Source organism: Branchiostoma floridae, chromosome 14 (genome assembly GCF_000003815.2).
Source record: "Branchiostoma floridae strain S238N-H82 chromosome 14, Bfl_VNyyK, whole genome shotgun sequence".
Classification (NCBI taxonomy): domain Eukaryota; kingdom Metazoa; phylum Chordata; class Leptocardii; order Amphioxiformes; family Branchiostomatidae; genus Branchiostoma; species Branchiostoma floridae.
In genome coordinates, this window is record NC_049992.1 from 15,799,313 (window position 1) to 15,813,072 (window position 13,760).

General features: G+C 40.8%; 1 protein-coding gene across 24 annotated transcripts in view; it reads left to right on the plus strand.

The window, feature by feature from the left end:
- Positions 1–13,760, plus strand: part of LOC118431007 (basement membrane-specific heparan sulfate proteoglycan core protein-like) — a 117,353-nt gene that overhangs the window by 54,928 nt on the left and 48,665 nt on the right. For 6 of the 24 annotated variants that reach the window (XM_035842056.1, XM_035842063.1, XM_035842061.1 and 3 more), the window contains 22 exons: positions 117–350; positions 637–867; positions 1,148–1,378; positions 1,671–1,907; positions 2,241–2,477; positions 2,656–2,886; positions 3,166–3,396; positions 3,572–3,802; positions 4,658–4,861; positions 5,300–5,425; positions 5,916–5,921; positions 6,182–6,313; positions 6,776–7,063; positions 7,509–7,636; positions 8,175–8,351; positions 9,833–9,931; positions 10,291–10,374; positions 10,837–10,958; positions 11,404–11,515; positions 11,954–12,085; positions 12,325–12,452; positions 13,162–13,233. In XM_035842056.1, the coding sequence (XP_035697949.1) occupies positions 117–350; positions 637–867; positions 1,148–1,378; positions 1,671–1,907; positions 2,241–2,477; positions 2,656–2,886; positions 3,166–3,396; positions 3,572–3,802; positions 4,658–4,861; positions 5,300–5,425; positions 5,916–5,921; positions 6,182–6,313; positions 6,776–7,063; positions 7,509–7,636; positions 8,175–8,351; positions 9,833–9,931; positions 10,291–10,374; positions 10,837–10,958; positions 11,404–11,515; positions 11,954–12,085; positions 12,325–12,452; positions 13,162–13,233 (3,673 nt within the window). The remainder of the gene's footprint in view (positions 1–116; positions 351–636; positions 868–1,147; positions 1,379–1,670; positions 1,908–2,240; positions 2,478–2,655; positions 2,887–3,165; positions 3,397–3,571; positions 3,803–4,657; positions 4,862–5,299; positions 5,426–5,915; positions 5,922–6,181; positions 6,314–6,775; positions 7,064–7,508; positions 7,637–8,174; positions 8,352–9,832; positions 9,932–10,290; positions 10,375–10,836; positions 10,959–11,403; positions 11,516–11,953; positions 12,086–12,324; positions 12,453–13,161; positions 13,234–13,760) is intronic. The other 18 variants (XM_035842062.1, XM_035842081.1, XM_035842059.1 and 15 more) reach the window with 16 other exon arrangements.

Genomic DNA, 13,760 nt, shown 5'->3' on the forward strand with positions numbered 1-13,760 from the left:
CATTACTGTTAACTATTGGCAGTAGATGTTTTACCTTGAGGCTCAAACATTGTAAAAGGTGATCCAGATACCACTCATCAGTTTGAATTGTAACAATACTACTACCCATGAAATAGGAAAAGAGAAGACGAAATGTCAGAGGCTAGTAGAGACCACAGAGCCTATTCCTGGTGCTTACATCCCACAATGTGAGGAGGACGGTTCTTTCAAGACAACTCAGTGCCACGGGTCCACTGGCTACTGTTACTGTGCTCACCCCACTGACGGCACGCTTTATGAAGAGACTGGTATTCGCTTGTGGGAGGGGAGATCCATCCCTCACAACTGTGATACATACTGGCAAACAGCAGGTGAAAATCTAGTATCTTTAGACAATGATAAACGTATTGCAAAGCTAATGTTTATTTTCAAAGGTTAACTTGTACATCTCAAATAGTGCAAAACTTGATTTGCAATCAGGAAGATCTGAAAGACTGAGCCCAATGAAATAATGTGGTATACAACATTGACTTAATATGTATATCACTCATACTGATAAGTCTTTCACAGCATATTTTACAATGGTGGTAGATCTTAGTTTGGGACCCCAATTGCTGGTGGAGGAATGATTTTGACTGTATGACTGCTTATGAACAGGACAAGAGAAGACGAAATGTCAGACGTTAGTAGAGACCACAGAGCCTATTCCTGGTGCTTACATCCCACAATGTGAGGAGGACGGTTCATTCAAGACAACCCAGTGCCGCGGGTCCACTGGCTACTGTTACTGTGCTCACCCAACTGACGGCACGCTTTATGACGAGACTGGCAAGGCCCAGTGGGAGGGGGGCATGGAACACGACTGTAACACATACTGGCAAACTGTTGGTACGTCAAATTCGTGTACAATTCAAAATGATCAAGACTGCAACAATTTTTTAGTTGGTGAAAATATTATCAATCAAGTGGCTCCGATTCTTAGCATATCTGAAAAAAGGTCTATTGTAAAGGAGTGTGTATTTATGTATGTTGGGGCCTTGTAGTATTCTCTTTATCGATTGTTTCAAAGAGATCACCAAGGAAGGCATAATTCTAACAGAGTGATTTACAATATATGTCGACAACAGACCTGGTCTTGATGCGATGTTTTATAAATGCATGCATACAGGACAGGAAAAGACGAAATGTCAGACGTTAGTAGAGACCACAGAGCCTGTTCCTGGTGCTTACATCCCACAATGTGAGGAGGACGGTTCATTCAAGACGACGCAGTGCCATGGATCCACTGGCTACTGTTACTGTGCTCACCCAACTGACGGCACGCTTTATGACGAGACTGGCAAGGCCCAGTGGGAGGGGGGCATGGAACACGACTGTGACACATACTGGCAAACTGTTGGTACGTTTAATCTATGTACAATTCAAAATGGTCGAGACTGCAACAGTTTGAGTTACTGAAAATACTATCAATTGACTGGCTACAGCTCTTTAGCATATCTGAAAAATGGTCTTTAAAGGAGTGTGTATGAATGGTGGGGCCTTGTAGCATTCTCTTAAACAAACATTTGAAGCAGATCGCCAAGGTAGGCATAATTTAACCGAGTGATTTACATAAATTACAATATATGTCTACAACAGACAAGTCTTGATGCTATGTTTTATCTAACCTCTGTACAAATGCATGCATACAGGACAGGAAAGGACAAAATGTCAGATATTAGTAGAGACCACAGATGTTATTCCTGGTGCTTACATCCCACAATGTGAGGAGGACGGTTCATTCAAAACAACCCAGTGCTATGGGTCCACTGGCTACTGCTACTGCGCTCACCCATCTGACGGCACGCTTTATGACGAGACTGGCAAGGCCCAGTGGGAGGGGGGCATGGAACATGCATACGACTGTAACACATACTGGCAAACTGTTGGTACGTTTGACTAAATGACATGTACATTATCCTGAATGATCAACACTGCTGCAGCAACAATTTTAGTTGGTGTAATTGTTGTCTGTAGATTGATGATAATGCTTAGCAAAACTTAAGAAAAGGGTTAGAAGATTCTATGAAGGATTCAGTGACTGGTGTATGAATGTTTCTTTTTGACAAAGAATCTTTTGACAACAGCTGTAGTTGAGAGATCACCAAACAAGGTACATGCTTGAATCAAATTAGTTTGCAAGTACATATCAACAACAGACAAGTCTTAATTGTTGTTAATGCGATGTTTTATCAAACCTCTATATAAATGCATGCATACAGGACAGGAAAAGACCAAATGTCAGACGTTAGTAGAGACCACAGAGCCTATTCCTGGTGCTTACATCCCACAATGTGAGGAGGACGGTTCATTCAAAACAACCCAGTGCCACGGGTCCACTGGCTACTGTTACTGTGCTCATCCCACTGACGGCACGCTTTATGACGAGACTGGCAAGGCCCAGTGGGAGGGGGGCATGGAACAGGCATATGACTGTGACGCTTACTGGCAAACTGTTGGTACGTTCGACATATACATGGTACAAATGACTGAGTTTCCATCAGCAAGAGTTATGGTTGGTTAAGTACTTGCATTGTTGATTGATTGGCCACAGCCCTTCAGAAATCTTCAGAAAGATCTTTCTTTTATAGTGAAATATGTAAGCCTGTTAACGTGGCGTACCTCAAACCTACACAGGACAGGAAAAGACGAAATGTCAGACGTTAGTAGAGACCACAGACGTTATTCCTGGTGCTTACATCCCACAATGTGAGGAGGACGGTTCATTCAAGACAACTCAGTGCCATGGGTCCACTGGCTACTGTTACTGTGCTCATCCCACTGACGGCACGCTTTATGACGAGACTGGCAAGGCCCAGTGGGAGGGGGGCATGGAACACGACTGTGACACATACTGGCAAACTGTTGGTACGTCAAATTCATGTACAATTCAAAATGATCAAGACTGCAACAATTTTTTAGTTGGTGAAAATATTATCAATCAAATGGCTCTGATTCTTAGCATATCTGAAAAAAGGTCTTTTGTAAAGGAGTGTGTATTTATGTATGTTGGGGCCTTGTAGTATTCTCTTTATCAATTATTTCAAAGAGATCACCAAGGAAGGCATAATTTTAACAGAGTGATTTACAATATATGTCAACAACAGACCAGTCTTGATGCGATGTTTTATAATTGCATGCATACAGGACAGGAAAAGACGAAATGTCAGACATTAGTAGAGACTACAGAGCCTATTCCTGGTGCTTACATCCCACAATGTGAGGAGGATGGTTCCTTCAAAACAACCCAGTGCCACGGCTCCACTGGCTACTGTTACTGCGCTCACCCAACTGACGGCACGCTTTATGAAGAGACTGGCAAGGCCCAGTGGGAGGGGGGCATGGAACACGATTGTGACACATACTGGCAAACTGTTGGTACGTTTGACATACATGTATACCTCGTACAAAATGACCAAATGTGAATCAGCAAGAGCCGTAGTTAAAAATGAATTTGTTGCCTACAATACTTCAGAAAATAGTTTGCAGTTGCATTTCAACAACAAACCAGTCTTGAGGCAATGTTTTATCAAACCTCTATGCATGCACACAGGTCAGGAAAAGACCAAATGTCAGACATTAGTGGAGACTACGGCACCTCTTCTTGGTGCTTACATTCCACAATGCGAGGAGGACGGTTCCCTTCAAACAACGCAGTGTCACGAGTCCACTGGCTACTGTTACTGTGCTCACCCCACTGACGGCACGCTGTTCAGGGAGACTGGCAGGCGTTCGTGGGAGGGGGGCATGGAACACGACTGTAACACTTACTGGCAGAGGACAGGTGATCAAACGAACACTTTCCCACTGTCTCTGGAAATTCCTTCAGCTGCAATTGCACAATTTTTTCTCTCCTGCACTTGAAGAGCTGTTCCTTTATACTGCCAGCCATCTTATGGGCTCATCTGTCTTTTTATTTGTGTCCTAGCTATCTTCCTGCTAGAAGATACTGTTCCTATTTTTATTTCCTCATTGTTACCTTACAATGAAAGATGATATATGTACTGAGAAGTACATTGTACTACTGAGGCTCTTGTTTCCATACGCTCAAGGTGTTGCTTGTGTTTGTATGATGTAATGTATGTCTTTACCTGTCTACATAGCAATCAAAACTGTCCAATGCAATAAAGTTGACTCAGAGTGGCTTTGCTGTTTGTTTTCATTTCATTGATGCTTTATGTTATGAGTACAAAGCAATGCTGTAGGAAAAGTTGTACATATGTCATGTACTTTATTTTATACAGTCAAACCCTACTGCTGTCTTTCTTTCAGCGTGTTTCTTGCTTTTTCTGGATTGTGGAACAAGGATATATAATTTTACTGATAGGAACAATCCAGCTACGTATATGTACAACAAATTGTACATGTAACTCTACATGCTGTGAAAAATGTAGCTCTGGAGGTGTTTGGCCATTTACAAAACTTTTGTAGCAAAAAATTGTCATTTTTGTATGTTGTAATATGTTGTATTGCAATTTTTTAAGTCTTGATGCACCCTTTTCTCAGGTCAACAATTCTGCAACTTTTCTGCTATTTGCATTCTGCTTTTCCTCTGTCTACTTTTTCTTTTGGACAATCGACAAAGATGTGCCATTAGGATATGGTCAGACTAACCCAATACTGTGTTGTGTTTCTGCAGTGGTTCCCCTGACCCCACCTCCACCTATCCCACCTCCCACACCACCACCTGTGATTCCCGTGGTGCCAGGAGTCGGTCCAGATGCCAGACCAGGCTGTAGGGATGACCAGTTCAGGTGTAGGGAGAGCGGACAGTGCATTGATGTGATCTATGTCTGTGATGGGGACCCTGACTGTCGGGACTACTCTGATGAGGCTGAGTGTGGTTAGTAATATACATTTCTTGGTGCATTAGAAGTGTTGTTAGAGAAAACATGCATGTATTCATTTGTAGGAATTGTAAACTGATTTTCCTGTTTGTTGTCATTCTCATCAACATGTACAATTAGAATGAAATGATTGGACATATAGAGCGAATTTGTTCTGCAATCAAATAGAATTGATGATGATGGTGCAATAAAAAAATGAGAGGTGTACAGATCATTAATATAATGTTGACAGAGGTGCTAAGATCAAGCCACCATCCACCATTGATGCATAGGAAGACTGAGAGGTCACAGGTCATTTGTAAAAGTTCGGGCAGGTAGTTAATTGTTTTGCTCATGCGCCCCAAACACCACATGTATTCTGGCCTGATCTATCCTGTGCAAGACTATCCAAACTGGGGAACAAAGCTCACAACTTTACTCTTCTTCCTATGCAGAGGATAGCGTTATGCCAAGATGTGAGCCTAATGAGTTTGAGTGTGCCAATGGAAAGTGTGCACAGAAGATCTGGACCTGCGACGGTGACAATGACTGTGGCGATAACAGCGATGAGAGCAACTGTCGTAAGTCAGATATTGATAAAACTAGCAATGAAGCAAGAGATGATAATTGTTGCTTACAACTCCATATTCCTATATTGTGAAGAGTGCAGTCAAAGCATCTTCTTAGCCCTCATCTTGTGGTTAAACGTCTTTTTCTTTTACTTACCCTTTTCTTTTCCAAAAGTCTTCTGACTGCCTAATTCTTTACAGTGTTTGAATGGAGTTACTGTTTGTTTCAATAATTTATTGTGTTGTCAACTTTATATGTATGTTTCTTTCTCTTTCTGTCCCATCTTTAATAAGTTTGTTCCTCTGACTGTTTGAGTTCATATGTCACAATGGTTGTTTTGGACAGTTATGGGTCGTATTTTGAACTTATGAAGATTTCAATGTCATACTCCAATGTCATTCTGTTTGACTCTCTTGTAATACTTACATCTGTTGTCTCATCTCATCTCTCTTATCTCTTACCCTGTTTGTTACTGTATTCTGTATTCCTCAATCCATCCAGCTATTGGTAAGTCATTACAAAGTCTTGGCAAATCTGTTTGTCTCTTTGGGTTGTTTCATTTGATTAATGCATTTGACTTTCACTGTGACTATCACAGCACTTCCCAAGTCTTTCATATACTCAGGGTTGTTTTGTGTGAGGGACTGTGATGTATTTGTATGTTACTGATACCTGGTTTCAACAGTATGTTAAGGTCCTTTCTCTCTTTTGCTGTACCCTCTTAGTATTTGCATTAACTGAAAAGATTTTTACATTTCTTCCCACAGCCACCGCTCCCCCTGGCTCTCAGTGTCGTGGAGATGAGTTCACGTGTTTGTCTGGAGACCAGTGCATCCCTCAGTCCTACCAATGTGATGAGGAAATTGACTGCCGTGATCGATCAGATGAAATTGGATGCTGTAAGTACAACAACACCCACTGAGCACTACTAAAAATACTGTAAATGCATTTAATTTTGCTGGGATTTAATTTTGCGGTGGTTTTAAGTAGCGCCAAAGACTGTAGTAGAAAAACTAAATTGGAAAAATGTTCACGGTGGTTTTAAGTTCGCACTGAAGTGGCCACCCCGAAAACCACGAACATCGCGAACATTTCTTCTTTTACAGTATCCGCGGGAGACATAACTTCATGTGCTTTAGTCTAGCAGTCATTCATTTACATTTCAAATTGCCACAACTTGTTTGTTTGTTTGTATAGTCTGATACCTTATTATAATATTAAACCTCTCAGGTCAATGATGAATGAATGTATGTAAATGTGAATTGTAAATCCCTTCACCCCTGCGATTTTTTGGAAGGCAATGACTTCGACTTTAAGATAACGTTCTTGAGATTGTTACTAAACCCGGGTTTCCTCACTAGCTGCCCCCAGTGTCCAGACCCCACCAACTGACCTGGTGCAGGTAGAGGAAGGATCCACAGTGGTCCTGACATGTCAGGCCGTGGGGAACCCTACTCCCATCATCTCCTGGAGACTGAACTGGGGCCACGTGGGGCAGCCCCCCAGGGTCACACAAGAGTACTCAGGGGGGAGGGGAACCCTGACCATCCGGGATGTGAGGAAGTCTGATCAGGGAGCGTACACCTGCGAGGCCATCAACAACAAGGGAAGCATCTTTGCTGTGCCAGACGCAGTGTTGGCCATCAGAGGTAAGCCTTAAGATTTCAGTTTAATTTGCACTACTCTCTCATAGCTTTGATTTGATTGCGTTACTAGTAATACTTTCTACTTATTTATGAAGGTTTATTTATTTCAGATGACCATTGAAATTATATTGATTATTTGTTGTAATGCTATGTAGCTTTCTGTCAGGGTTCTCCTACTAGAATAATTGAAAAATGTCAGGAGGCATAATGTACATCTTGGCAAAATATATAAACTAAACGTATTGGTTCTGTATAGTCAACCAAGGGAATTCCTTGCATTATAAGTTGACTCGTAAAAGAGGAACCTCTCCCTTGACTAGCCCCAGATCACAAGCTGATCTTGGCTATGTGTGACGCAGGTGTTTCACACAATTGTCTCTTCATTGTTTGCTTGAAGAATGTTAGGTATGATAAATGTCAGGTTAAATGTTTAAATTTACCTTTGCAGAACCAGAGGGAGCCTGTTCTTCACCTGGCACCTTTAACGCAGCTGCTGTCACAACTTCCGAGTGCCTGCAGTGTTTCTGCTTCGGTGTGTCCCAGAACTGCCGCAGTAGTGACTTCTACAGGTTCCAGGTACATTTTTCATTTTGTCTGTCATACTTAGATATCATACTCTGTATGTTTATTTGGTATCTTCTTCCTACTAGTATATCATGTTTGATAATGGCTGAAGTATTACAATACAAGTAATGGAGGGGATAATACTAGGGAAGCACTCCAACCCCCCACCCTACCCCCCCCCCCCCCCCAAGATGTATCTCCCCTTTTAAAGACTGCTGTTCTTAGTAGTGGTCGAAGGTCTATGTAAGATGTCATACCCATCAACAAGTCTTAAGTTGTGTACTTCATAATTACTTCATCTTGTACTGTAAATGCTTGTAAGTTCGCTGGGATTTACTTTCACAGTAGCAGGAAAATGGAGTGTTCGCAGTGGTTTTAAGTTCGCGGTGAAGTGGTCAAACCGCAAACATAAAACCACCACGAACATTTCTACATTTACATCATATGGTCATCATGACTATGTGTAGAGCATGTGCATGATGATTTAATGATGGTAGACTGGATTCTGCAGCTGTCATTTAAGAAACTGTTGTCATGTTTTTTCCACCAGTTGACTGTCCCAGAAAACAGTGGTCTGACGATGGTGACCAGAGACAGATCCCAGTCAGTGGACCGGTCCTACATCCGAGCTGTACCGGCCCGTAACCAGTTCATGGTGGAGGACATGTCGTCTGTACCATCTGGAGTGTATTACTGGAACCTCCCTACTAACTTCCTGGGAAATATTGTAGGTTATATTCTATGTCTTAGGCTATACCGATTTGTTTCGTTGGTTATCAGACATTATGAAGTGAAAATATAGCAAGCCATGCCATGTGCCTGCAAGACCGAAGGCCGGTTATATTGGCTATATACATGTAGATACTGACGGTCAGTGTATTCACTCCATAAATCTTAGTGCACAAATCAGCAAGGCATAAACCTGGTCCTCAGGCTTTGTTTTCTTTCCAGTTAAGCATATTTTTATAAAATCTGAGAAACAATAGTAACTTGAACACATACATGATCACTTACAACATGATTACACAGGCAGTTTAAGGCCTGTGACAATTTTGGTCGAACATGAAATTTGAACCACTGCGTGACCTCAGGTAACCCCGCCGGGCCGGAGCGTTTTTAGAACGGTCCAATGTCAGTACCTAATGATACATTGCGTAAACAGGAACTTACGATGCACGGGCCACACTGACTACTTTTCTTGAGACTTATTAATGTTGAATGTTAAAGATATTGATCTAGTATTCATCAGATATCGGCATAACTAGAAGCGGTTAACAAAAGGGCACCCCCGCGAGAGCTGCAAGTGGTACAGTCTGAACATGCGTTCCGACCTCCCGGGGTGTGGAGTGGCGGGAAAACAGCGAGGCGCTCATACTTCAAGGAGACAGCAAAATAATGCTATAAATCGGTATTTCTAGCCCAAAATGATTGTATGGCAGTTGACTGATGTCTTAGAAGGCTAACTGCTTGCGAAATTTCGCATTGATACAACAGCAATTTAACAGATACAGACATAAAACATTCATATTTTACCATCGGTTAATGTTGCGTACAGTCAAACATGTCTTACTTGGGCGCAGTTCATGTAGGGTAAGTAGTGTTTCGTCGGCCCCTGCCCACATCAGGGCACCAGTTTTATTACGAGTTTTGTGCAGATTTAGGTTCATTAAGCCTTAGACCTTCAGAAATCAAGCGGGCCTTCTTGCAATATCTTTGATTTCCATGGCTGTATTGATATTTGTACGAAAAATACCCAAAAATTGTCAAAAAATTCTGTTTTTGCCCCAAAACGGAGCCTTGCCGATGTAAAGCGGCAAGATCCCCAGGCATATTAGATATCACAGAGATATAATCTATTACTCCAGAAAATATGACTCAGTTAGACAATCATTTCATAGTGGGCACAGACCCATTTTAATAGCATCCCTATTTTTTACCAAAAAATGTTTTTTTAAACCCAAAATATTGAGGATCCACAATTTTCTTGTCATCATATTTTGAATATGGGTGAATTACGTTAACTGGCCAAAAATTGTTGAAAACAGATGGTTACATCAAAAGTTATGGCCATGTAACTGCTCGACTGAGAATCTACAGGTGTCACAGGCCTTAAAGTGCCTGTGTACTGTTGATGCTTTATTTAAGAATATATTCTGTATGTTTTATACAGTAAGTGATGCAATGAATCCATTGTTGTTACACATCCAGATTGCCAGTTATGGAGGAAAGCTGAAGTACACCGTGTATTACTCAGTCGGCACTGGTGACTTTGCCAGGTTTATTGATGCAGAGGACATCATTATCATTGTGAGTACATTGAATTTCGTCTTTTTTCTTTCATCAATTGAGAACACGGAGACACTGCTTTGTTCTCAAGAAAAAGTCATTGAACCTGCCAGCACAGAATCTGTTTTCAGCAGTTGATACTATAATGTAATATTACAATACAAGTAATAGTAACAGGGTAGTTAGACAGCCCTGGCCATAGATGCTGAAAATAAATACGTAACTGTTAATGTATAAGGTTGTTGTATGTCATTTGGAAATGAGTAGGGCTTTAGTTTATTTATATTTCTCACAAGAAAAACAAAACCTAGTATAAACCATTTTTCTTTTAATTCTCTTAATGAGAAATCTGTTATTTCCGACATACAAAATGTACACAGGGAGGAGGAGCCATCCTGACCTACAGACACTACAACGAGCCAGTCAATGAGCGGGAAGAAACCATTGAGGTGGAGCTGAGGGAGGTAAGCAGGAATTTCTATATATGGGAAGAAAGAAAGGAAACAAACCAATAGTGTCCCAGATACGCATTGTTGTCAACTTTCTGCCTGCTTTGGTAGTCTTTTGTCATAGACTTGTGCTGGTTATGAAATTATACATGTACAGCATGCAATCCTTGGGAAAACGTCAACAACCATACAGACATATGCAACATGTATAATGTACACAAATACTTTTTTTCTGTAAAATATGTGTAAAGATAGCCTTTCAATGTTATAGCTAAGCATCCCACTTTAAAGAAAAAGCTGTTTCGAAAACCTTTGTTTTAAATACGTTTCAAAAACCCAATGCTATTTTTCAAAGTATTTTCTGAGTTTTTTTTTTTCAAAATGCACTGCATAAAGAAGAAAGGGAAGGCAATGGAGGTTCCAAGGTCTCAAACTTGGTTAACTTTTTGTTATTCTCATTGTTATTTACTTGTGTAGAGCCTTTGGACATCCTCAGCCCTGTCTGCCAGCCTGTCACGTGAGGACTTCATGATGATCCTACAGAATGTGGAGGCTATTCTCATCAAGGCTTCATACAACTCATTCATGGTTACAACAAGGTATGGGCGCTTGGATAAACATGTAGTGTGCTCTTCTATTTACATGATACCAACCTACAAACGTAGCTGAAGTATGAATTACATTCATTTCTGTATCTGTCCCTATATAGCCAAAGAGCATAAATGCCCTTCGGCGTAGTGCACCAGCTTTGCAGGCACGTAGCCTGGGAGCAACAGGCTATAATATACAGAATGACCTGTAACACCTACTGTAAGATGCTCCTACTGTACTTGCTAGCAATGAGTTCCACTCTTCATTATAGTTCTAGGGAAAACAAAGTATTAGAAATTTCAATTCTGGGTTGACACGTCTGGAGTTGTGGGAGGGTCATTCATGCCAAAAATATCACCAAAAGTATCACCAAGTTAGCAAATGTGTCAAAAATTACCACTGATATTTACAACTTTCAAAGCATCACATCGTGAATGATTATCATCTCTACAGCATCCAGGGAATCGAGATGGACACAGCTGTGGAAGAGAACACGGGGCAGTCACGTGCTGTCATGGTGGAGCAGTGCAGCTGTCCTGCTGGCTATACTGGGCTGTCCTGTGAGGTGAGAGGGCTTGCTGAAGGGACATGTCATTGAAATTTCTTTGTAGAAGTATAGAATTTGAATGTCGCGTACCATACTTCTCATGACTTCATGACTACAGAACAAAACCTGTATAGTCAATGTTATTAGCACTGTACATCTTCTTTTTAATAACAATAGGACTGTCACACTACAACCTTTTGTTCTTGTGTGAATGGTGAACCAGGCATGTCATCATGACAATAGAAGTTAAAGCAACAGCAATCATCACCAATTAAAGCACAACATTTGTTTTTGAATAGTGTGATTAGGATTCAGTCAGAAGAAAAGCTTTGCTAACTCCAGAAGTGTGTATAATGTGGGATTCTTGTATGTCAATGTTACTGTAACAGACTTACAGTTGAAGATTTGTACAAGGAAACATGACCGGTTGTTCTAACATCTCCTTGTATCCTGCAGCGTTGTGACACTGGCTACATCAGACAGAACAGTGGGCGCTTCCTGGGCTCCTGTGTGCCTGTGGGTGGATCTGGTGCCTGTAACTGTAATGGGCACTCTTCAGACTGTGATCAGCTGACAGGAGAGTGCAGGGTATGGTTTACAACTTCTTTCTCTCACACAAACATAACACTGGTCCACATGTACACAAGCTTATATAATTATGCTAAGAGTTAGTTTTTACATTGATAGGATTCATTCTAACTTCTTTTTTAGCTGTCAATGCAATCTAAGCAGTGTTTTATTACCACTGGATAGGTAGATACTGCACTAACATTGTTTCAGCATTGTTTTATTACCTGATTCATTAACGAGATCTCTTGTTCCCACAGAATTGTCAGCACAACACCGATGGACCCAACTGTGAGCAGTGCAAGGCTGGTTACTATGGTGACCCGCTGAGTGGCTTCCCTGATGCCTGTCAGCCCTGCCCCTGTCCTCTGTCCACACCATCCAACCAGTGAGTTAACGCTACAATCTCTTGTTGACAGACTCCTTCTTTTGCTAAGCAAAGTTTTGGATGTACCAGGGTTCTAGCCAGCGTCTATCCTTCCGTTCTTTGACGGAATTTTGCCCATTCTAGACGGACAAAAATCGGCATGTAAAAGTTCTAATTGAACCAAGCTGATCCTACCAGCAAAATTTGCCCCTTTAGACCCCCCTTGGATCGCCTTTGACAAGATTTCCATTCAAAATCAAGGGGAAGGAAAAGATTTCAGACTGGCTAGAGTACTTGGATGTACCCTTTAATATCATGATGTTGTACATATAATGATGAAAGAAGTCTATTTTATATCTAGCTGTTTATATACTTTTACCACCAGAAAGATGTCAAAGAATTTAATTATTCGTTCAGTTTTGATCCTCATTTGTAGTTGGTATTTTGTATACTTATTCTTGGCTAAAAGAAATTAAGACAATGCAAAGCCTCTTGTGCCTCAACAGAAAATCTTTTTTTGACTTTGGACAATTGGGGTTTCAATTGCTACATATCTGTTGCAGATTTGAAAAAAAAAGTAAAAAGTAATAGAAGCTACAATTTAATGTTGAGATGCTTACTTTTCTGTTATTGTACCTTTTGTTTGTTTGGTTTGATGAAAGGGTTGCCCTTTTGTCTTTCATACCTTTTACCCCTGGAAGACAACATGGCAACCCTGTTGTGTTGTTAGGGTTCAGGAATGGCTGTTGTTTGATTATGAAAGCCTTTTTGATGAGGACAACGATATCATATACTACACAAGGTACCTACATACTGTAGGCACATCTAGTTAGACATCAAATGCAGTTTCAGAGTAGATCAGTTTAGAAAGCTTACTTGTAGGAAAAGTAGTTTCTTTATGCTACTACCAGTAGTATTAGTCAGTAACAGTTATTGTGTTTTGCTATGTTGGTATTACAATGCAACAACCACTAAGGAAGAAATCCATCTTAAAAGTGACATGTATAATGGCCCACAGTTACACTGCCACTTAATATCACCTAGTTACCCTCTTTCTTAGCTGCCATTTTGTCAGTCTTATTCGTACATACATATAAATGATTATCATGTAAGTTATGACATGTAAAATCTGTGAATTAGCCTATAAGAAAAGATAAATGTAGTATGCGAATACCATCTTACCTTTACTGTATCATGCTTATTTCTATGCTACCAAGGAGGAAGCTTGTGTCAGGTACACTCTTCTGTGCAAGGTTTTAAGTGTATGCCTACTCATTTGTCAGACTCTTAATTGAATGAGATGTTCTTATGCTTCGGTCTTTCTTTGGG